The sequence below is a fragment of the Acanthopagrus latus genome, chromosome 12 (genome assembly GCF_904848185.1).
Source record: "Acanthopagrus latus isolate v.2019 chromosome 12, fAcaLat1.1, whole genome shotgun sequence".
NCBI lineage: Eukaryota > Metazoa > Chordata > Actinopteri > Spariformes > Sparidae > Acanthopagrus > Acanthopagrus latus.
In genome coordinates this window covers 20,660,323-20,686,065 of record NC_051050.1, presented here as the reverse complement: position 1 = coordinate 20,686,065, position 25,743 = coordinate 20,660,323, and the positions used below count along the sequence as shown (strand labels likewise).

Genomic DNA, 25,743 nt, shown 5'->3' with positions numbered 1-25,743 from the left:
CCAACGCATGAGTAATGGGTATTCAAGTACTAATATAGTAACAGAAGTCATGAGTTAGAACATGAACCTGTTGATGTGTGTTGTGCCATTTTTGCTTTGAAATTCCTGTTTCCAGCTTGTCAGATGTAAATATTTGCAGATTTTCTTGGTCCTCTCCACATTACTTTGGATTTTGGAGTAATGGTCAGACAAACATTTCATTTAATTTCATTCAGCTGTCATTTTTGATGTGATGGCCCAACAGATATTTGAAACCAGTTTACACATCATTGGTTTAACTTGCTAAATTCTCTTTAATTGTGCAACCCAATTCGATAAATTACTTGTTTGTCTATCACACTTTATGAAATCTTCTGAGAAAGGACACACAACCAATGTAGTACTAGCTTAATATACGACTGATGCAACACACAATCCTGATATGACTCAGGCTGTTATTCTTTGGGACATCATTAAAAGAGGAACCCACTGTTTGCACAACAGCTCAGCTGCAAGCTTTTGCACAATTTCCCAGTAATGGCATTCCGTATACACACAATGCAATGAACTGCATGACTAAATGGAAAATTGATAATTTTCTATTGTACTGAATATTCACATGTGGGCATACAGTTGCACTTCTGGTTGAAAAGTTGTTTCCTAAAAAGCCAGCTTATTGAGCTCTGTTTAAATTAACTCATGATTACTGAAAACTTCAATTTGAAACAGAAGTACAAATGAACATTTGTGTATCTCAGCTCTTGCCCTCATCTTCAACTATGATTATTGACTTTTTATTCAGTAAAGCATGCTAGCTTCAAGAAAGATTGAATTGTGCCCAGACAAATAATTCCTTGTGATAAAATACAGTTTTAACAAATTCAGTTGCAGGGGCTTCTTGTAATGTTGTGCAAAGTCCTCTATTTAAAAGTTACTACTGAGGAAATGACTTGTATTACTTCACTTCCTTCTCACTTTGAACATTTTTCTTGTTGGCCTGTCTTACACTGCTCAGCACAGATGGAAAATTCTCATTCTGCCCTCTTTTTTTATTGTACTCTCACCACAGAAAGAGGTTACATAATAAAACGAATGTCTTCCGTGGACACATACAGTACATTCAGATGGTCTGTTCTACATGACGTGGCCATGTATATGCCACCTCAATATAAATAGAGTTGGTGTCTGTGTTTAGACATTGCTGAGAGATATTGCATGCTCTACCAGACTCCCTGTTCCTTTTTTCCTCTCTTCATGTGTGTTTCTCAGTTTGACACTTATGTTTGACACTAACACTAATGCGAAGCTGCAGCATATCAACATCAAGATATTTTTGTGTCATAGAATCATTTCCTCTGTGACTTTAAGATGAACTTAAGAGAACTGATGACTGAAGATCAAATTCATTGCATAAAAATCTGTGTTTCTGCAGAAACATTTAGAAAAGCATTATTCTAGTTCTTTTGCAGGAGGATGGCAAAACTTTGTTTTGTGTTTGAGTTGGAAATTCTCCATAGGAATTAACCAGATAATATAGGGGTTATTTGCTCAAGCTGTATTTATAATGACATATGCACATGTAGCACAAATATTTTTACTTCAAATGAAGTCTAACAACCTTGACTTACAATTTCTATTTTGAAATTGAGTTTCCAAAATTCCTGCACTTTCCCCTGAAAATGTACGTACTGTCTGTACTCATTCTGTGCTGCGTCACTCTTGCTCTATATTTCTGCCTTTATTGAGAGGTCAGGACACCCTGCAAAGAACTGGTCTTAGTTGGTCTTGATAGTCCTGGGGTCATGAATCATCCCATAGAGAAGCAGAGGGCATTTCCTTCCACAGAATGCTGTGACCCTTGCGTATCCTTGTATTCTCAGGGAGGGCCCCTTCCTTACCACCGGGCATTGTTATGTGGTCAGAGATTCTTGCTAGGTCATTATCTCCTGAAAATAGTCTGGGGCAGTTGGTTGTGCTGTGTAATGTATATCTAACCATCTATATTCCTCGATGTAGACAGTTGTATACTTACTTTTCTAAGGATTGTATGAACATGCTCTCTGTCTGTCATGAAAGTTTGGGATACTGGCCTGTTGAGACAGTCCTGATTCTCATTCAAAAGCCCAAACAGACATGGGTGCGGTTTATGTGGTAGGGTCTATTGGATTAAGAAACTGATTAATAAACTGGATTTTGTTCTCAGCTATGACCCAAACATTTGGAGAAACACCCTGGGAATCCCCCTCCTAGATCATTTGAGTCCTCCCTTGAGGTTTCTACATCTGCAGCTTTAGTTCTCACAGTTCTGTACATCATATCCCCTTCATGAAAAGCCTGTGCGTATTCGTACTTGCTGAGATTTTCACTTCGGAGATGAACTTCTTTGTTATGGTTTCAAAATAACATCACTGTCATCCTTTTTAGATCTAGGTTTTGATGAAGGATTTCATTCACTGGATGTCTTGATCATAATTTACCGGACAAAACAAGCTGAGCTAACGTCATTGGCAGCTCTGCTATGCTTGAGTGTTCTTGCTTGTTTTTGGATGACAGAGTCTGTTTGTTTTGGAGAAGAGGAGCCGAGCCCTTTGTGATAATTTGGTTCCTGGTAAAAACCTTGTGAACGAATAACAGTAAAGGAATCCTGATTTTAAAACAATCAAAGTGTTTAGAAAGAGGCTGAGCTGGCCAATGTTGGTGGCAGCCCCTCCTGACATCCTGTGTCTGCCAAAGAGCATTGGAGATTTTTAACTTGAAACTGTGTTTGATTATTGGGTCCATTTATTAACTTCTTTTACTTAAGATAGAAAAGAAAGTACAGCCTTAAAAATGTGTGATCGACAACTTAAGTGCACATTGTTGAGCAGCAGCAGAGAGACGGTAAATGTCATCTGCACAGATTAGATTAAGCTCTGACTGCTCTCAAGTTGGACTACTTCAAAGACACAATAAGACCTTTCTCAAACCAAATAACATGGCTTACTGAGACCACTCGAATTTCTTCTCTCCATCAGAAAATGTAAGAATCTAATCAGGGCCACGCTGCCAGGCATGGTTTAGTTTTTTTTCACTTTGTGCCACACAGCAAGGTATAGTTGTTTACGTTGATAACTTGGAAGTGTGCTAGTCATGAAAAACAGAAACAATACCTGAAGCCCCTTCCACCATTAGACCAAGTCCATATCTTGTCGATTAGACCTGGTTTATAGCATGGTTAATGAAGCTGCATCAACTCATTGAAAAGCAGAGCGCATTTCCTGCACAAAGTACATGCAGGAACCACTCTTCTCGACTCTAGACTATTCATTTTTTTGAAACCAGCTCCCTCTGTGTTTGCCATTCATGCAGTTACTGACATGAGATCCATTTGGATTTCCAGAAAGAGTGTGTCATTTCCTCACTGTAAAAACATTGTCTGTCTGAGAAGGTGGAAAATATGCAGAGAAAGCACCTGCTTTAGTGTTTACTGTATGTACTAAAGACTTTAATCTCCTACAAAACACTACTAGTCACTACTAACCATTACTTGGTACTACTTAGTCACTACCTACCTTTTTTAACCAATTGTTTTCTGTCTTTTCCTATAGCTGGACAACATCCTCTATCCTCCCTCCACATCCCTCAGGAAGTCCAGTAACCCCGATCTGACTCACGGATTAAGTCCTGCTCTCAAATTTAGACGACATCTCTCTGATGATGGAAAACATGTTCGAAGAAGAAGTCTGGGGGGCGGTCTTACAGGTAATTTATGTGAGGTCTTCCTGGTTTAGGTTCTCACAAGTATTTACGATGTTTTAGACTGCCAGATTAATGCATGCATGGAAAAACAGCACCATATTTGTGTGTTGTCCTTTGGGGTTTGGAGAGTTCTTACTATAACAGCTGCCTTCTTCATGATTTATGTGTTGTTAATTTCCCATGCAGTGGTAAATCATAGTCTCCAGACTTCACACACATGATCAAGTTATCATAATGTATAAAAAAAAGAGCGTCAGTGTCTTTATATGGTCTTGATTGGGCAGTTTGATCAGATTAAAGCAGCATACATATTTACTGTGTAATTTCACTGTAGGTAACCATACATAGTAACAATTAGCCAAACACACAAGTCCTTCATCAGATCACACTCTCCCCTCTTGCAACAGCTACAAGATTTATTTGTAGAAAAATGGTTTATGTCAATCCTTATCACATTAATGGCCACAAACCAATGACTATGTATCACTTTAACAATACAGGAATGCCCCTTAATATTCAAAGTTTCTTTATTAGTACCCAAGGGTAAATTTGTTGTGCAGACAAGAAATCTGGCATTTCACAGCTGAAAACCTCACAATGATACAGAATCATAGAGTAAACGCATCAAAGAATACAAACGCCTATGAAGATCACGACCAAGTGCTTCTACTCTCGCCCACTCATCCCAAAGTTTAAAGTCATACAAGCGTGAAGTGCATCTTCTTGACAGAGCTTTGTTAAGTAAGGCATTGGCTGCAGGTAGGAAAGCATTTCTCTACATAAATTATTTACCAATGGTAAATGTGTACTCCTTTGATGCTAGTATGTTGGATTCAGGAGGATCTATTCACAAAAATTGAATATAGTAATCATAAATATGCTTTCATTAGTGTATAATCACTTGAAATTAAGAACTCTGTTACCTTAGAATCCTTTTATATATAAAGAGGGAGTGGGTCACCTTGCACAGAGTCCGCCATGTTTCAATCCCGTGTTTCTACAACAGCTCAGAACAGACAAACCAAACACTGGCCTTGTTTTTGAGTTTTTCAATCTTCAACCACTGTATGCCACTAAATCCCATACACTGGTCCTTTTTCTAGAGTAATTTCAGCCAAATCAAAAGCATGTTGTACTTCTTGACTTCAGCGATATCCAAGTCTTTAAGCGTTTTTTAGATATGGTTTATTCATTGTGTGCTCTAGCTTTTCAAACCTTTGTATAATTGGATATTGTAAAGAAAAATGCTCAAAGTCTTAAACCTTGGGGAAAAAAACATCTGAGTTCAAAGCAATAAAAAATGATTTGCAAAAAAGGTATATTCAGAGGAATTTTCATGATGTTTGTGAGGATGAAACAGTTCTCAAGGACATATTGTGAAGTAAAAACTCTTACAATTCAAATGTATGATTGGTTTCAGTTCCAGCAAGTAGAGATAAACAAACACACCATCTGTCACATAAGCTGGTTCTGAGAAGAGGAATTCTCAAGGAGTGCAATAATGACAGTGTCACACTTGGCCAGACACCATTCATAAGTGCATCAGAGAGAAGTTTGATAGGATCATCATCATCTGCCAACAGCAGGGATGTGACCCAAATGTCACCAAACTCAATTGCCTGAAGAACTGTAAAGCATCAAGGTATCAATTCAAAATGAGATTTTTGCCATCCGACATTTTTCTATTTACTCAAAGGCCTTGAAAACATATTTTCCAAATCCGCTCCTCTCTGTGAAAGATGGCCTACTTACAGGAACACAGTTTTCTGCCAAACAGTGGGAACATTTTTGATTATTTCACTGGAGAGATTTCTCATCTTCTCATGCCGTTTGTTTGGTGCTCCACTCACCGATTTGAAAGAGGCGAGAAACAGTTGTCAAAAGATGATGTCATCTATTTCAGAGCACCAGGATTTTGCAACGTTTGAATCAAGGGTTTTGAGGTTTTGAGAAGAACAAAAAAAAGAAATAATACTGACTACACACCTGTCAGGCCTGACCCCAAGTATTCTCAGCTTTTCACTGTTGTCCATACAATAATGGCTGAATAATGGAATGTGTTTGAAAGGTAGTCAAAAATATTACTAGATTATTATAGACATGAGGAAGAATACATGAGGTAACAACTTCATTACTTCGTTGGTTTTATTGTCAGTCGGACAGTATCTTGGGTGCACTCCTGTATATAAAAACAAACTGTGTTCTTGTTATAGGGAATGTATAAAGTCAGCAGAGAGTGGTCCCAATGGGAATTGTGAAATTCATTGTGTGAGGATCTTGTGAATTAAGTTTGTAAGTTGGTAGCAAATCCTGCAGCGAAGACTTGGAGAATACAAACTACCAGAGCAGGTTTTACGTTTTTTTTATGCGTCCAAGTTACACCCAGTTTGTATCCAGTTTCCAGTAACAAGGGATCTCTAACAGCTGGAAAAATTAGGAAAGAGAAGAGCCATGCTGATTTGAAAATAAAACAGTTAAGTGTATCGTTTCATTCTGCCTGTAGATAGAGGAGTGGGTGTGATCACATTAGCACAGATGCATTCCTCTCTCTGGACATTGACAGATATACACCTCCTCTACTCTGACTGCAGCTTTGTTTGCTTCCATACAGAGAACTGTAATACCTCAGATTGATTGTCTGTTTTACGCCTTTTAAACAGCTAATTTTTTTCTTGTGAGTTTTATCTGGAAAATTTTAACCCCCTGATAAAAATGATAAACAAAGCTGATAGTGCTGTTAAAGTCTTTGTTTTTCATTTGAAATCGGGTTTTATACCTGGTATTGATTTCAACATAATAACTTACAGTGCAGCTAGTTTGTTCTTGCAGAGTACCCAAGGGCACAGAATGTGTTTTGAATGCTTTGGATTTGCCTTGCTTTCTGAATAACCAGCAGTAATTCATTATTAAAATATCTTAATTTTAAGCATGCTTGTAAATTCACAGGTAAAGTAAGGCACATTCCCCGCCTTCACAAATGTTGTGGTTGTGCTATTACTTTGAAAGTATTCACATCATGAAGTAAGTGGAAAAACAACAAGTGCAATCAAATATTCATGTTGTGTTTTTATTCCTTCTGAATAAGGAGTGCTTTTTCTCTCTGAGGGCATAATAATGTGACGAAATGTGTTTTCAATGGTTTACATCCCTCAGTTAGCAGAACTTGTTACACCTTAGAGTCTGACAGGATGAGCAAGTCTAAATGGCTTAGGCCAAAACACTTTGATATCCGATACCCATTTTGAATGAAGCCCATTAAAGCAGTGTGTCTGAAAAAGGGGCATCTGCACAAGGTTTGGAAAGGAGTGTCCTTCCTAATACCTGCGTCAAGTGTAAAAAGATAAAAACTGACCCATTTGTAAAGTGTTGACTAGTGCCTGAAGAGACATTTCCTTTTTGTCGGGATGTGATGGGCTCTAGTGAGGAAAGCATTTGCCGGAAGGAAGGACCTCAATTTTCCCTCCTTATCCTGTTTGGCCTCTCTTCTCCTTGATTTTACGACAGTGATCACAGTGCAGCTATGAGGTTAACTCCAGCCTTATAATTTTGTTTGCAGTTGGGAAAAAATGGCAGTCTGTTTTTAGGGTTTTCGTTTTTTTAATCCGTGAGATATGATGGCGCATTAATTTGTAATGTGTGTCATCTGCAGGGGAATGAGAAAGAAGACACAATTTGTGGCTAAAATAATCAAGGGCAGTGCTAACTAGAGCAAAAAGTTGGAAAAGGATCGCAGGTCAATGCTATTTTTAACCTCGCATGCAGAATGTTAGCATGCAATATGAAGATGGATCTATCGCTGAGGCATGAAACCACTTGAAAGCAGCACAAAGACTTTCTTTATCATTCAATAGCAATAAAAGTAGGCATTATGCACGCTGAGGGGGATTTTCTATTTTGATCTGTGTGAAGTCTGCAAACTGTCAATGAGCATGCTGAAAGGTCTGGATGAAACATTTGGAGATCTGAAACACCACAGTTCAAAAGTACAGTACAGTATTTTGTAGTGAATGGGATAGAAGTTAGGCATTCTTTTTTTTTCTTATTCTCATAAGTGTTTGTGTAAGTATTGTACACAACTCAGAACAGTAACAGATTGAATTTAATAGATCCACGTCAATGATATTTGTCAGTGTCAGACCCATGTCCAAAATCAGTACCATGAGAAAGCGTAACATCTACAGTATGTGGCCACACAAGAGTGTTTTATGAAGTCAAACTACTGAAGCTTGAAGTTGTTTATTTCATTTCATGCCTGCACTTGCATGCCTCTAAAACAGAAACGTGTTTGAGAGCAGTCATTTTCCTGCAGCTATTAGCAGGACAATGAATATATAAACCTGCCTCCTCCAGTTTAGAAAAGCACAACACATGTGATGAAGAGACATACTTGCTTTAGGCCATATGAACTTGAGATACCCTCTTTATGTTTTGAGGACAGCCTACTTATCTCCCCTTCCTTTTCTGTGCCAAGGTTGTTAATCCTCTCCTGTCTCCTCGAGTGTTTACTTGAACAGGAAATGGAAATATACACATGTGGATGAAGGATGACAACACTTCTATGAATTAATTTTGCCTGGAGTACAATAAGATCTTCCTTTAGAATAGCTGAGGCTGCTTATGTTCTGTTTTAATCTCTGTCTTGCCTTATATACTGTGTTTGTAGGGTTAGAGAGTTTAGATGAAAGTGGATGTGTGATGGAAAGAAGCAGTTAGTGCCATCTAGCTGCCAGCAGCAGCAGCAGCAGCTGAAAGTGGAGATTGTTTATTCAGATTATTCTTCCACAGACCCCCTGATGTTATCAAAACTTGCAGGTGGATCTGTTTACACACCTTCATCAGACTTCATAGTGTGTTGGTGCTTATGTAATGTTGGGATTGTCAGTGATCTCTTAATGGGCTTTGGTTTAACCCTTTGACATCCTGCCTGGCTGCACTGGGTCAGGGGCTTCAGCTTTATACTGCTAACAGGAGCAGACAGTGAGGGTAATCTTATGTTACTGTTTTGTCATCTGACCTGTGCTCTCTCCCAGTTTACTGCCTCTCATTATGGCTCAGGGTCAGTAGTGTGACAAAGCTTGTCCACAACTGCACGGTGGTAAAAACAGTACTCAGATCCTTTGAGTAAAAGCACCTATAGTTCATGCAAAAACAATTGTAAGGGAAAGTGTTGCTTTCAAAATCAGGAGTAAAAACACTCATGAGGAAAAAATGCTTCTTTGACTGATATGACTGTGTATCACATTATTAGGTTGTAAATATTGATGCATCAGCGTGTAAACATCATAATACATTGACTTAACACTGCTGCTTTAGCTGCTTGTGGTGGAGTTGCATTGAAGTGTGAAAAAAATAGTGGATCTGCACCAAAGGTTAATGGGATCTATTCCTCCAACCAAGTTTCTTTAAAATCTGTTCTTCTTTGAAAAATATTTTGTGTCATCCTCCTGAGAAACCGACAAACCAATAAACAAACCACCAAAAAAGAAAACAGACACGAGTGAAAAATATAACCTTCTTGGATGAGCTTACAGATAAACTGAAGAATAAACAATTCGAACATCTTGAACAAACAGTTTGAGCAAATCTGTTTTTAAGAGGGATTTCAAAGAACAAACAGAGCTTCGTGTGCTACCCCGCTTATTGTGGGGCTCTGTCTCCCTTGGGTTAGCGTTGACCTATGAATTACTAACACACCTCTGTCAGAAGAAGTCAGGCTGCATTCAGGCTTGTAAGCAGTCAGTAAGTCAGATATATAATCAGGAGCCGACCAAAGGTGTGCTTTAACAGGTGTACTTTTAAAAGCAATCATTAAAGATTTGAAATTTGCTCTAAAACGTACAGGTAACTTAAGTAAAGATGCTAAAATATGCTTCCTGTGGACTTTTCGACTGGGGTTTGAGTTTTCTTGCTGCCAACTCAGTAATCAAATAACAGTAATCTAAGTGGAATCAAAAGCAAGTATGACAGTATCCAGATACTTTGTGGATAAAAAAGTTCCCATTTTCAAAGTATTACAAAGTTGCACAAAGCCTTATGTTCACATATAACACTTAGGTTCTCTATTCTGTTGCATCAAAACACAGCACAGAAATCTAAGTGAGAAGAAAAGTGCTCTCTGGAGAGGTCTTGACATTTGATGATAGCTTCTGAGTTTAGCTGAAGAAAGCTTTGAGGGAGACAGTTTTTAGCAATTGTCAGACAGGATAACACTCTCACCAATGTGTTGTTAGAATCAAAAGAGGGAGAAAAGAAGGAAAGCAAGTTCTTTTGCATGAAATTGTTATCTTTGTTCATTGTGAGGTAATGGTTTAATTTCAAACAATGTTTTAAGGTTAGAAATCATGTCAAAATTATCCATGTGAGAAGTTTAAGGGGGGCTGTCAATCCTTGGAGAAACTGCCATAACTGTGAAATGTGAACTAAACCTCATCCTGTTGTTGCTCTGCAGGAAAGTACCTTCTACTGCCCACCAACCCCCAGCAGACACAGACAGCATGGCAGCCGTCATCTGAGATCTCCAACCTGGTCCGTATGTGTTCCATGAACCTCGGAAAGTCAGACCCCTCCCTCAACACCAGCCTGGTGAGTACTTCTACCACAATAATCTGTTTGTCCATCTTGGCAGAACAGGAGCATTACCTCGTTGTATGAACAGAGTTTTGGTCAAAAAGAAAATGGGGAATGTTTCTAAAAGATATGATTTGTATAATAATATAAAAGAAACCACAATTTCTGAATAAATAATATTCAACAGTCCACGGTAATCATACCTGTATCCTTTGAGAATACAGATGGCCACAGATATGGTTTCTCCTCAAAATTCAAACATCCATGTGAAATAAGACTCCAGATTCCTTTTACTGTTGCATCTCATTACACAAGTACAATAGTGCAACATCTATGGGTTCCCTCAACATGTGCAAACATGGCAATAAAAAAGGTATAAAATATGAAAAGGAATGAGCAATTCAGAGGGTAGTCCTGAGAGGCTCCCGTGTTCAGGGTCAGGGGGGCCGAGGTGTTGGAGCTCATTCTCTCCACCTGGTGTCAACCTGACAGGCATGATAAGTAAATAAACTTATGACTGTTAGCAACATACATATATGTATATACAAATTATATGTAAATACACAGTATTTTTACAGACACACGATGTAAAGTTCTGCAAACTCTTACATAGATATTTCGATCTGGCTACTTATTGGTATCTTTTAAGTTTAATTGATAACATGTTTAATTAATCATAACATGATGATGCTCCAACATTTTCAGCCATCGTCACTGATACTCTTTTATCTGTGCCTATAATAAACAGCGAACAAAGATCACACACACATCATTTGTTTTTACCTACATACTGTTATGTGGCTGACGTCTGGTTTAATGAATGACTTGTTCATTTGTTAATGGCTCTTGTTAGTCACTGCTGCAGGTTTATAAACCACTTTTCTGCTTTGTTTTGGAAAACACAATTACATTTATTTCCATGGATACAAAACATGACAACCCGCACAACGTCAGTGTTTACATTCATCAAGGATAACTAAATATATTTAGCAAAGCAACCTTTTAGGGGTGTTTCGTGACACATGCTTCAGAAAAAAACTAATAAAACAGAGTAAAACCACAGGTCCAAGAGGTCCAAGTGCATCCCTGCAGTTTGAACCGATGAAGTCATGCAGAGAGGTGACCTTCAGCTCTGTCCTTTCAGATGACACTGACAGATACCCTGCTAGTGATTGTATCTCACTCCTGAGACAACGAGATCACGATATCAGCAGCTAATCCAATGCTGTTAAGCTATGAGTCATCCCCAGTGTGTGCTCGGTATCAGTCAGAGAAAGGGTTAATGTAATAAAATGCATCTGTGTGTACATAAATACATGTGTGTATGCTTGTGTGTGGATGCTTTCAGAGTAACTCTGACAAAATATTTTGGTAACTGATACTTGCACCATTAGTGATCTGAGTGGGTTGACCCAGAATGGACCTGTAACCTGAACTAGAAGAGGTCTGGCTCTCTCTCAGATGACATCATGGTGACCCTGTTTACGTTTATGTAACACTACTAATAATACAGTGTCATCCTGACGACTGATTTTGAGAATGTATTTACAGCATTGACGTTACAACACTTGAAATACACAAGCCTAAAGACAGAAAGCATCTCAGGTGATGTGAGTGTTTTCATCTTTTAATTTGTGAACTGATTCTGTACACTGGGGGGCGCTAGTGCATTTTCAGTGTTAGGAGTTAAATTTCATGTATCCTTCTGCTTGTAAAAGGCACAAATTACTCCCTTTGGTTATTGTGTCCTGCAGAGTGAATGAAAACACGATTTCCTGGAACTAATTGTCCTCCCAGGGATAAGTCCTTCAGCCGATGTGTGTGGATTCAATTTAAGTTTTACTTCTTGATGACCTGAAAGAGTCTTTTACATCTTTGACTTTGCTAGTTTTTTAGGATGTTTGTGGTTTAGAGGGATGCTCCACTGATCCCCATAGGCATTTCTGTTGCTCGCCTACCATCACTGGAGGGTTCAGCTTCACAGCTGAGCTCGTTGGGATCGAATATCTTGCTCAAGGACACTTCAGCAGGAGAAATGAAGGGTCCCCAGCCAAATGCAATTCCTTCACCTACCCAGGAATACATAAATGAACTCTATCTGTCTAGACAGCACAGATCTACTAAAATGTTTCCTGTTGGCTAATATTGAACATAAGGAGTGCATGTGTGCACTCGGTGTCCTCTGAGCCCTGAGTCAGTTAATGGAGTAAAAGAAAGAGCTGTAAGGTCATGGAGACCTGGGAGCCTGGAACAATTTTTTTCATCAGACTTCGTTCAGTAAATGGGACCACAGATAGATGGTTTAATTTGGGTTTTTTTTTTTTCAGAGGAAGGGCACTGGGGTGCAGTGTGAAGCCACAGAGCATTATGTTCCCCCTTCCTCTTCATGCCATGCTGCAGCCCTACACCTCCAAAAATGAGTTTTCATGGAAAATGGAAAAACAAATTAGATTGATCGCAGTAAGTGCATCCAACTGCCTTGTGGGAGAATTAATTTAGTATTTAGGAACAACTTCACTGATCACAGACTTTTATTATGGCCAGTGTTGGGCAAGTGTCTTCTGAAATGTAATATATTTTGTTTTATTAATTACTTTAATTTGAAAGTAATAAATTAATTTACAATATTACTGTTATTGTAGATTAATGCATTAATGAGTAAACTACTTTTGTGCCACTTTCACCAAAATATGTATGAGTATGAGTAGGTATAATGAAATGAAAGAGAGTAATCTTGTGTCATGACAGGTAGTGACAGCACAGAAGCTCAAAGTTCAGAGTTCATTACATATACAGTAGTGGGCGATATTGTTCAGCCTAATGAAGGTTCTCCTCTGGAGTGCAGGTGTGACCCATTAATGCATTAACATGCAGAGGTTACCACTGTGTATTACAATTGCTTGTTTGCACGATGCTAGTGTGAAATAGAACATTTAATTAGCCTATTATTTTGCCCTTGTTTCTGATAAACTAAAGCTAGTGGTAGTATACCCATTTCAAAAACATGACTCCGAGTTTGCAGCCATTTTAGCATTTCACCAACACGATTCTTCTATGGCAGATTTATTTTATTTTTTTTCTGCTGCAGTAGTTTTAATAAATTAATTTTAAAAGCCATCAATAAAGATGTAATTTTGGATGGCCACATGTTACTGGACATGGTAACTGTTGTAATTTAACTGAAATCCTTTCATAAACATGTTATATCACTTCGTTATAGCTTAAAGTAATATTACTGTAAAGCAGCAACAACTTAAACAAATTGTCCACAGGCTTGTATAGACGACTGACAGACAGGGAAGGTCTAATTTTTCACATCACATATGGCTTTACCACACATTGTGAATATGAATATTTGAATATACAAAGTCATTCAATTAATGCCTGAATTCTGTTAAGTGCTATTTAAAATGATGAAGTGATTGATGCTCTTAAAGTTAAGACCAGTAATACAATAATTTGAGGCCAGTCAGATGAGTTTCCTCGGGGAAAAGCACTAGCTGAAACAAACTGCTAATGCTGGGGCTTTTTTCCAACTATAGTTTTTATTCTATACAGTTTCCCTGCTTTAAAATCTACCCTGCAGTCATTTGAATGCATACAGTATGCAGTCAAATGTATTAGTGAATCATCCTTATGTTTCTGCAGGATGCATCTCAAACATTGTCTCATCCTTATTCTTATTCTTAACGCTGTTTGCATGCCCCCGATGACTCAGTGGTTGGCACTGTGAGAGAATTAGATGCCGGTGACCGCTGCTCGGATATTGTCGTGTGTAGACACAAGCTGAATTGCTGATGTGTTGCTGCATCTTAACGGTATCTTTTGGAATCGGCGGCACTGACACCGCAGGGCTTCTTCATACAGCGGCTGTATTATCCCGCCTTCAGAACAAGCTTAGAAAAGATGGTGAGCCAAACTCCTCGTCTTCTAGACTCTGAATGGAAGGTGCTGTTTTTCCTTTGGTTTCCTCTGAGATTTTTAATGCTCAGTAGAACATGTTGGTAATTGTGAGTCCTCTTGTCTATTGCTGGTTACACAGGCAGAGTAGTTGTTGTTGTCACAATGATGGTTGTATGACTAGGAAGTCCCTGGCCTTACTGACAATGAATGAATGGAGGACTGCCAACGTGCACACTTTGTGGCTTGATTGAAAACAATCTCATGCTCGGCATACTATATGCAGCAACAGTCACATTTGGCAGACATATCCACATCTGAAGAGTTATAATTGGCTATTTAAATTGGTTACTATTCATTCAGTTTGAAATGGGCAGATTTGAAATGTGGGTGGGTTAAGTTCAAGCTGTATTGCTGTTTTATTTTACGAGAAATACTAAAAAAGGCAATATTTTTAAAAGATTCATTCTAAGGGCTTCCAGGAGAATGAGTTTAATTTGAGATTTTGTTCTACATTATCAAATCGGGGATGATTCACTTTATATGACTTCACAGTTCTCCAGAGTCGCTAAAGAAGCCAAAATCTTTATGTAGTTAAAATATGTGTAAAGAAGGTAATGATCCTGATTCAGATAGTTTTAATTGAAAACCTGAATAAGAAGATGGCTGCATGACCTACAGTACCATGACCATAATTGTTGGTGGCTTCATTTCTACTTTGTTATCAGTTAATGCATTTCCTAAGGCTGCAACTATAGATTAATTGATTTAGATCCTGTTGCGCCCAACACACAGTACACTAGCCTTGTGATATTTATCTTTAGGAAAAAGTCTAACATTTTAAAACCTCAATGTGGCACCAATGTTTTCCTGTGGTACTGAATATGGTGTTAGCTAGTTGAAGAGGTCTGAGGGAATCAAGAGGGTCCAAAACTAGTCTGTGAAAACTTATGCAAACTCAGTAATGGCTCTCTGTTTTGTTCTTACTATCGTATGATGGCAAAATAATGTATAAATAATTGGGTTCATGCCAATTATTTCATAACTTTATTGGTTCCTTTATCTTATCTATAATGTGAGAGAAACTTGTGAATACTCACCATCTCTTTTAGCCCAAAGTGCTAAAAAAGTGCTTGTTTTTCTCACCAACAGGCAAGAAATCTCAAAATATTAATAAAAGAACAGACAAAAATAGCTAAGTCCTCACATACATCATGTGTTCCTGGAAACAGTGTTTAACTTTTTTCCTTGACAATAACTTTACTGGCCAGCATCTATAAAAATAGTTGGAATATGATTTTCTGACTAATCAATTAATCGCCTAGTCTAGGTTCTATTGTCTAAAACTTGTCTAAAAGACAAAAGAAATGTGACTTTTTATAAGTGTCTTCTGTCTGACCTGTGTGTGCCTTCATTGCAGGCTTAAGACTCCTTTAGTTCAGCCATGCTTTGCCCCCCCTTTGCCTCACAGGATTCCTGTTATTGCTTTTTTCCTGCTTTCCCGTCTCCCATCATGCCCCTGGGTGTGCATGGCTCTTTGACAAGCGTGGCACATCTCTCTTGACTGTGATGCTCTTTGGCAGAAAATCAATACTCCACCTCTGGTGTGATATGGAGATAAGACTGTCATAATCCTGATGTTGTGCCTTTGTGGACTCTCATTCTGTCTCATAATTGCAGTCAGTGATGTCCTTCACTGATATCATTGTTGTTGCAAAGGGAAGGAACTGCAGTTTATGTGTACAAACTGAATGTGTCTGGTCAGAAAAAAACGAAGTTTCTCGCAAATACTATAGATTTTCAGTCAACACCGAACAGCCCGTCTACTTTTTTAATATCAGTCCACTTGATACAATATAAAAATACTATTATCCAGCCCCCGAAGTAGCCACTGAAGAACACAAGAGTGGAAAATAAGTTACTCAGATTATTGATCTGTCTGTGTCTGTGGTCTCTCTTTGTTTCTTTGTCCATGATTTGACCTTTAGATTGGTTTGTAATGTCTAAATTTGACCCATAATTTGTATGTGATTCAATTTGTTTTATACAGTATATATGGTGCTGTATGTATATTTTAATTACTAAATCAGCAGGTCTCTCCATGATTTACAATATTTTCAGGAGGAACGAACCCTTTCATAAATGGAATCTACTACACTGGACAGATATTTGAAAGACATGACTCTAAAGACCCAAAACCTTGTCCACAATTTCATTTTATTATTACCTTTGAGACTTCACAGAGGGAAGAGGAGCTGGAACTAGTACCTCTAAAATAACTGTTTAATCTTCTTACTCTCAGAAAATACATTTATCATTTACACAAGGTGTTGGAGAAAAACTTTATCCCAACCTTTCTTATATATTTTTTTCTGTGACACCAAATACATTTGTTCACACTGCCTATTTAGATTCTAAAGTATTTTGTATGTTTTTAAATAAAAATTCTGATATAATGTACTAGAATTAAATTTTAAAATTACCTTGCAGTACAGTCGACTGCAGTTCGAGTCACACTAGTGCGTATTTGTAAGGACACCTGGAGATATTTCTTGCCATTTTTGTTGTGTCAAAAGCCGATTGATTGATTGATTGATTGATTGATTGATTGATTGATTGATTGATTGATTGATTTAATGGAGACCTCCAGATATTTCCAGCTATTTTTCTGGCAATATTTTAAGCCAAACTATGATCTTTCCTAACCCTAACCAAGTGTTTTTGTGCCTTAACCTGAGTAGAGCACAAGCACAGCATTGTGACAGGAAAGAAGTAGATCCTAAATGTAAAGTTGTAAAATAAATATCTGGTTGAAGTTGTATGTGGTTTAGCTGAAACGTACTAACATTTATTCTTGAGATTTGGTTGTGCCACATATTCAGTTGAAACGTATTGTACTGACCTGTCTGGTCTGGTTATTGTGATGTTTTTTCATTAAAAAATAACTTTGTTACTTAATAACGCATGCATGAAATGGTTAATCTAAACAGCCTCCTGCTTAACGTGTTAATGTGTTGCTGCCATTGTAAACCAGTTAAACATATACACATCCACAGAACTACAAAGTAAAGAAAGAAATGATTAGACCTAAAGTAGCTAAATCCAACTAAATGTATGATAAACCTAATTTTATTTAGAGGTTGTGTGGTTGTGTTTCAGTAGCATTGAGGAACAATAACACAACCTTACCGGATAAAAACCTTCATTGTCATCTCCATGAGATGTTGTCATCTCTGTTTTTGTTTTACCCCTTTGTGTTCTACAGAATAGCTTTAGAAATAAATTTGCTTCAGGCATCACAAAATTACAAACCGTGGGGCGTGTTACTGTAAACATATGGGTGGCATATAAATGAAACTGTCACTCCAGATGAAGTAGCCGCAGTTGAGACATTCAACCCCTGTCATTCGCTCTGTTTGAGATACAATTTTCCCTGTTCTGAAATTCAGAAGCGATGGTATTTTCTGCACAGCGTGACACTGAAACTGAGGAAAATGAATTGAGAGGAAAGGCTATTTTGATTTTTCAAGTGGACTCAAGCTGGCACCGTTTTTCATCTTATGAATGCATACATTTACTTGGCTATTCAAATTTATTTAAAAATTGAAAAACCAGAGGGGAATTTAGACGGATGCATCGCAACTGTTGGTTGTTCTTGGTTACTATCTTTGTGCTCGTTGTCAAGGTTAAAGACTTTCCTCATCCATTGGGAGGTTGGCTCTACAGGGTTTTATCATGGCTGGATATTCTAACTCCTTTGGCTTTGGACAGATGGATTCTTTGCGCTGCTTTTTATGGTGGGAATCGACTCTTTCTTTCCTTACCGCTCTCTTCACAGGCCTGTGTCCCTCCTCTGCTTGCCTTACATCTGCAGGTGGCCTCTTGGTCTGATAAGCTCAGGCAGAGTAAAGGCTGTGGGTCACTCAATCAGCACTCTCTGCATGCTTTCAGTGCCCGCTCTCCCTTTTTTCTCCAAAGGCAGAGGAAACAACCTCAAGCTGCCCACCTGCCAGGAGGAAATGAGTCACAGACAACCCCTGGACTTTTTCCAGAGGCTATTCTGTGGCTGTGCTCCAAGGCCACTGGCAGCAACTGTCTGGCCTCATAACTGCCCTGAAACATGAGTCAAAGCTGCTTTACTTTGTGTCATTTCTTTTCTTAAAATGGTCTAGCTATATTTCAAATTAGAGAAAGTAATTATTTGTCCTGTATATCGTTCCCTTCTATGAAATTTCAGAAAACAATGAAAAAACAATTGTTATAATTTCGTTATAAAATAACTTATTAGCAACGGCTTTTGTTTTTATCCAATCACTGATCCTAAACAGTGAAGAGCAACAAATCTTGACATTTGAGAGGCTTGAGCCAACAAATATTTGATGTATGTAGCAATGCCGGCGGCATGGCTCCAGGGGATGACAGTGTAAATTTTATACAAACGTTCATGGAACCTAGACGATGTATTCGGCACCAGATCTTTTACAGACGTTCGTGGTTATGCCACAAAAAATCCCAATGACTCTGGTCATCGCCTGATGTTTCATCCAGCTGCCAGGTCAAAAAAACATTTTGGCTTATGGCAGAATAATTGCAAAAGTAGTCACATTCCCATTACCTATGCTAAGGTAGGATGGGCTTCATTAAAACACAACCTTGCTTCATTAGTAAGCATATCTGTGTAAATTGTTGTCAAAATATCTCATAACATTAATGTGAAATCTAGAGACGAGCTTTTAGACACATTTCACTTGTTCCATTGGCAGTTTTTTTTCCCTTGCTTATTACAACCAGGAAGCCTCTTGCATTCATTGTTTTTACTTGTTTTTGACGTGGCTTTTTCCAGTATTTCAGTCAACTAATTTATTAGTTGTTTCAGCACCAGTATGTAGTGACTGTTGTGCTTGTTATAGCCACTGTGTACAACAGAGAAATTGGGACTTCCTGTATTAAATAAGACGAATGAGCCGGCCCCTGCGTTGCTTCTCATCTTCATTGTTAGTCCAGTGTGGAATTTTCTTAATTGTTCCTTCAAGCTGCCACAGACTGAGCAAAGACTTGAGGCAAGTCAGTAGAACAGAGCAGGATTCTTTAATTCCCTAAGGTAATCTGGAGGGCATTGTTCAAGCTGAAAAAGTTGACTACTGTAATCCTCATCCTCTGAGGTTTTAAGGGGTTTATTCAAAAACAGTCTGATTACCCGAGAGCGCAGACCTGAGCTTTCTCTTCTCCACTTTCTTATCAGCGCAGCAGCACAAATGAGTGTCGCCTCAGCCTTCTGCAACACTCAATCAGCTTTGTGTTGTACAGGTTTCCAAATGGGAAAAGTTGATGTAGTGGTCACCTGTCTGACAGTCCTGTGCACCGCCTTCTGTAGTAGTGAGGAGCTGTCATTGCAGGCCGTAGTCTCTAAGAGAAATCATTTGAGCTTGGCTGGAGATGAGGAGAATGGAAGGGGCCCACTTAATATTCACAGAGCAGTAGCACAGTGAATGGAAATGAGTAAGAGAGGGTGAAAAAAGAGAGAGGGAGGGCGCAAAGAAAAACACAGACTGAAACAGAATACGAAATTGCAGGATAGAATTGGCAGCATGGCAGTAGAAACAACTTATTTTGCAAATGCTAATAATGAGGATGGTGTGAGGACATCGAGTTAGTGAGGCTGAAGATCTGCGGCCACTTGCCGACTGCCTCCAAACTCATCTTCATGTGGAGCCGGAGGAAATGTATACAGGATATGGAGTTGTGTACATAACAGGCTGTGCAGGGAAGTGCGGTTGATTTCAGCATGATAATGATTCCGTATTTGGTTGTTTTGGAAAGAAGGAAGCATATTTGATTAAATGGGCTCACAGCAGTTTCTGTGGCATTTTCACTTCACGTTTGAAAGCGCTGAAAAGTGTGCTGGACTATTATTCCCCTCCTCTTTCCACTCCTACTTTTCTTGCTACATTTAATGTTAGCTGTTGGTCTCAGCTGTCATGTTTCCCTCACTGGTCTAAGCTTTCATTGAATGCAATAAGACCAGTGAGGTTGGTTAGCCTGCTTGCTGCAGACAGGATGCCAGATTCATTGTTGAGGTTGGAGCAGAACAATGCTGGGAAGGATATCCTCTCATTTTCATGGTCACCTAGGGTGCCCAAAAAGCGTGGCTGCTCGGAGAAATGAGTCTTGGGGCTCCCACTCGTCCCCCTCCACCTCACTCACCCACTCACCCCCGCCCGTCGCTGCGCTAAATTAGAACTGCCCATCTTCCCTCTCTCCCACTCTCCCTCCCTCTCTCTCGCTTCATCTCTCTCCTTCACTCCTGAAGTTACAGGGGAGAGGAACAAGAGGAGGTGTCAGCTGACTACCCCCCTCCAATCAGATAAGTTCTGATGGAAGTGTTTAGCAGCTGCTAAGATCAGATTTAGCTGGAGGGAGGGAGGGAGAGAGGGAGGGAGGGAGGGAGAAAGGGAGGGAGAGAGGTAGCAGGAGCAGGAGCCAGCCAGTGCAGCGTGGCTTCACACCGGTAGGGAGGCATGACAAGTCGGGGCTTGGTATCATGGACGAGTCCAGCATTCTGAGGAGACGAGGGCTACAGGTAGGCGAGCAAACGTTAGCTGTGTTTGTGGAGCTGGAGTCTGTGTGGGTTAGAGCTGCGGGGTGACTTTGTACTGGATGCCTTCGTGACTCGTGAAGCTCCCGTGTTGCTCTTTTAACAGAACACAGTCAGGACTTTGAGACCTTTTGGTGTTCACACTTGGCAGTACAGAGTGGGCAACGTTCTGGCTCTGCGAGTGCTCGTGTCCTGCATGTGAGAGAATCTCTTGGCAGAACTGTGAATACATTCTTTTAGTAGATGTACTGAAGAGGGTCATTAAGATTTTTTACAGAGCAAATGGTTTAATCTACACTCCTTTGAAATAATAACAGTAGAGAAAGATTTGTGTCCGAAGTGTGCTACTTTTTAAGCAGCCTCAAATCATTTGTCACATTTTATCTGCAGGGAGAATGAGGGAAGTATTTATGGAGCTGGATTGATTATGTTGTGTGAACGGCTTTACTTTTGCCTCATTTACTTTTCATGATGATGGAGTGCACATTCAGGCTTTTGACTCCCAGTCAAAGATCATAATTGAGGTGTAAGCTGACAAACAGTCCTAACAAATGATGATCAAATCATTGCTGCCATCACTCTGAGATATAAATGCAGGTGGAAAGGGAGGACAGAGTGTTCTGAAATATGGAACTGCTCACATTTTACTCAACATGTCATGTCATTTTTAATCCAGGACCTTTTCAGATATTAATCATTTTCTCCAGACGAGCTCACAAACTGTGCAGTAGGTGTTACATTAAAGCCTAAATTGGACTTGATTTATAATTTTGCTCGCTCCCGCTCGGACCACTTACAGAGTAATTGATAAACATGTTTAAAAGGAAGCCTTTTTTAAATTCAGCTCAAACTGCTGTGTGTGGTTTGAATCACAAATGCCCTGTGATCCATTGTATGTGTCATTTGTTTTAATTAGGCAGCACTGTGGCTGATGAATTAAACCAATAAAACTGGGGTTATGCTCCAACGTTTATTTCATGATAAACAAAGGTGAGTTTGGCTTGTTTATGAGCAAATTTCTCATCTCATAATGTTTTATTTATTTAGCCATTGAGCATTTATTCACGTCTTCTTTTCACAATGAGGCTGACTTTCATGTCCACAAATTTGGTGTCAATGTGTTCTTCTGTGATTAAGAATCTTTCCGACAATTAGCTGATGTTTAATTTATGCTGTTGGGATTTTTTTGAAGGTCTTAATGAATTTCTCTGGAAAAAACAATAATAATTAAAAAAAAGAATGTAATTGGATTTATCAAAAAGCTTCCAAACAGAAATTTTGTGCACCCTAATCTCTCTATTCCTTTGATGGACACCTTCCTCCTCCCTCCCTCGCTCTCTTTCTTCCACACAAGACTTCTTTATTCGCCTGAACACGCACTGCCTACACAACGGTCGCTCCTGTGGCTCCGACTTTTGCATTCAAAAGGAAACACGGAAGTTAGTTTGTCAGGCAAATGAATGTAGCAGGTTCAGCTGCACAGTTTCCCATTCATTCTCAGGCAGGGAAGGGATGACATCACTCCAGTCAGACCTTGTTTATATTGAGTGGATTAAGAACTGGACTATTTACAGTACAGAGGGTGTCTGTGGTGTTGCCCTCAGGAGAAACATGTTGACACAGTTCAGCATTACATGAGTCTTAAGGCACATTGTTGCTTCTTTTTTGTTATCATGATATGAAATTGATATCCTGGAAAAACTGTTTAAAGGATAACTACACCAGTTTCACACATCAAAGTGTATTTCCAGGTCTTGGGGTACTTGGGGCATTTCTTAAAAAAGCTACTAGCTTTTGTAAAGCTGCCTGTAATCTGGTAAACTCTCTACACTGATGTTACTCAGTGGCCAGTTGCAGTGTGGTTAATCTAGGTAATGTGATAAATAGGACTCATTATGAGCAATTTGATCAAAATCAATACAGCAGAACCAGAGATATCACCTTGTTATTTCACAAATCATTGATAAATGGTATAGATCTTCTTTAACTAACTGCAAAAAAACAAGTGTATTTTTGCACAACTATCAAATATTAATGTTCAGTGTGTTTACTGGATCTCATTACAAAATGGACCTTGGATCAATAACCGGAGATTAAGTTAAGGAAGTTAAGAAGCAATATTTGCAAAAAATATTCAAAATGAGATAAAAAACAAAATTCAAATCATCAGCCGCAATTATTTTGTGCACTGTTGCACATTTGCGTAACTGGTTGCTTAATGTGGAAAGAATCCTGTAATCATAGCAATAAAACGCCAAATCATCGATGATGATGAACAAGACGGGAGGGTTTTAGTGTTCATGTTGATGCCTAATGGATGTGACAGCATGCAGAATTTATTTTTAGATGTGTTGAAAACAAGCGCAGTCTAACGAACAATGCAAGGGAGAATTGTTTCCTGTTGTTAGAACCATTAATGAGTTCTTTAAATAAAGTTCTCAGCTAAAGTGTGTGTGTGTGTGGTTCAGCTCAGTTCAGTAGGAATGTTTGTCAGCATTGTGAGGAGCTTCTCTTTGGCTTGTCTGGAGACACATTAAGAAGCATAATGAGATCGAGGTATATGTTTATGATGCATTTCACTTTATTTTGTAGTTTCAGTAGTTTTTATGAATAAGAATAAGTAAAGAATTGGCAGTTGATTTAATGCGCTACAGAAATAAAAGTAAAAGAGTGCTTCCATGTTTTCTGTAGGTTAGTAGATTTGTTATGTTTGTGTGTGTGTGTGTGTGTTGCACAGTCAATTCTAAGAAATGTAAATAATTGCCATACTATATTGCTGGAGTTGTTTTAAGATCACCTCATTAATATGTCAGTGCATCTGATGTATCTGTCATGACAGTTCAACAAGCTTCCCTGCTCTGATGAGTTCCTCTAGTTTATCTTTTGTGTCTCTTGTCTCACCAGGTTTGAGGGCGTACAGCCAACATGTTCCCTCATCACATAAAATTTGTAGGATTTTATATAGATTTTAATGATGCCTATAGCAGCCACGCACACCCTTCATCTTAATTAGGCGCAGGCTGTCAGACGCTACCACATTGCATTGTGTGCTTTACTGTACTTTGTGACATCTAACACTGCCTCGTAATAAAAGGTAGCCATCCTGACGAGTGCAGTGACATTGTGAGCCTCTGAAGAGCCATTCATGTGTAGTTGTTAGAGCCTGGCTGATAAAACATGATGGTAAAACACAAGAAATGCCATCAACTTCCACGTTTTTGAGCACTTTTTTGATGGCTGACCCATAAATTCGTATGGGTATCCAACAGCAGGAAAAAAAATAGTTTCTCTCGTCAAATTAGCACAAAAAACAAGAACTCAATGGGAATACATTCAATTCTTAAGCACCAAAGAAAAGCTCTCCTCTGGGAGGGACAAGTGAATAGTCCAGCCTTTCTTTAGCTAGAGGACCTCAGCAGCCTCCCTGCTGAAGTGTCCTTGTGCAACATGGTGAGTTTCTATCAGCTCCAGTGGGTCTTCATTGATGCAGTGAAAGAGGTCAGATTCAAAGATTAAGTTCACCTTGAGGAAGAATAATCACAAAAGATAACCTCCATCATCTCTGGTGAATTAGATTGGATAGATTGTGATACCAGATGCTTACAGTTCACTGTTGTTTTAAACCATGTTTGAGTTTCAACACATTTGTAAAAGAGCAGACACACAATTTCTGCATAATTTGCAAGTGATTTAAACAAATGGATGACTGCTTTTGACTGCAACAGAAAAGATTTGAGTATGATTAACAATATTTACATAAAATTAAATGTTGGTAAACAAAACTGTTGGTAATAGTGTGTAAAATTGTGTCCAATAGCAGCCTCTGGTGTGGATCCCAGGAGCTGCCTCATGTTTGCTCCTCCAGCAAACTAAAGGTGAAATGAAGTCTATTTATTGATCTGGATTGCTGAGGATGGACCAGACCATTTACAATAAAATAACAGTATTTGTGTACACATCCTCCTCACAATCTGTCAATTTTTATCTAGCAAGGATGTTATGTTTTTGCGCCTGGTCTTTTTGCTGGTTAGTTTGTCGGCAGTATTACACAAAGACTTCTGAAAAGATTTCCATGAAATGTGGATGGAGGATGGGTCTCGCTGCAGAACAGACCCCATTAACTCTTGGTGCGGAGCCAGTTGAAATTAAAGATCCAGGAGATTTTTCTGACATTTTCATTCATTTCTGAGGGAATGATGCATGGATTTTAATGAAAGAACTCTGCCGTATTTAGGTTCCCCTGAAAACTTGATGCGGATCCAAGTTATTTGTTACCTCATTGAGAAGTTAGGGCTGTACAGCCTGTCGCCTGCAGCTCTTCATCAAACAGCTCCTTCTTGTTCTTCCAAGGAAACTGGGGAGAACTACCCCCCAGACATATTTCAAACTGATCCGCTGTCAGCAAATGCTGAACATGACTGCTGTTTTGCTATGTAGACGGATTTTTGATGAACGACAGGAATAAGTGCTAAACTCTCTGAACAATGCATCTCCTGTGACTAGCCTACTTCAAAATAAACGTCAACTCACATTTCGCCAGTTTAATGCTTTTAATGTCAAGCAGCAGCAGTAGAAAGTTGGTTTTGCATTAGCAGTAAATTAGCACAGCGCTCTGCAGCATATGTTCGTACAAGCTGATTAGTCGTGGGAAAACTTTGACACTGCTGCAGCCATAAATGGTAACTGGTGATAGTATCATGATTTGGTATGAAGGTGGTGTCCTTGAGGGGCCTGGACTTTCAAAAGCAAGGACGGGGTGAGGAACACATGAGTGTAAGAAGGATGTTACTTCTTGGACACTTCATACAGCAGCTGTTGTTAAACACAGTTCGTTAGCAAATGATTGCGTTCTGTCTTTATATACATTTTTTACATTTACGTACACAGCTTCCCTCCATCTTTGGAATCTGGGTTGAAAATTCACATTAGTGTAAGTTTTTTGTTATCTTGTCTTTCATTTGTGT

The 25,743-nt window shown here is 38.9% G+C and overlaps 1 protein-coding gene across 10 annotated transcripts in view; it reads left to right on the top strand.

The window, feature by feature from the left end:
* Window positions 1–25,743, top strand: part of mast4 (microtubule associated serine/threonine kinase family member 4) — a 99,964-nt gene that overhangs the window by 18,142 nt on the left and 56,079 nt on the right. For 7 of the 10 annotated variants that reach the window (XM_037116414.1, XM_037116415.1, XM_037116413.1 and 4 more), the window contains exons 2-3: window positions 3,567–3,720; window positions 10,166–10,299. In XM_037116414.1, the coding sequence (XP_036972309.1) occupies window positions 3,567–3,720; window positions 10,166–10,299 (288 nt within the window). Of the gene's footprint in view, window positions 1–46; window positions 184–1,467; window positions 2,316–3,566; window positions 3,721–10,165; window positions 10,300–25,743 lie in introns of those variants that run through there. The other 3 variants (XM_037116416.1, XM_037116418.1, XM_037116417.1) reach the window with 3 other exon arrangements.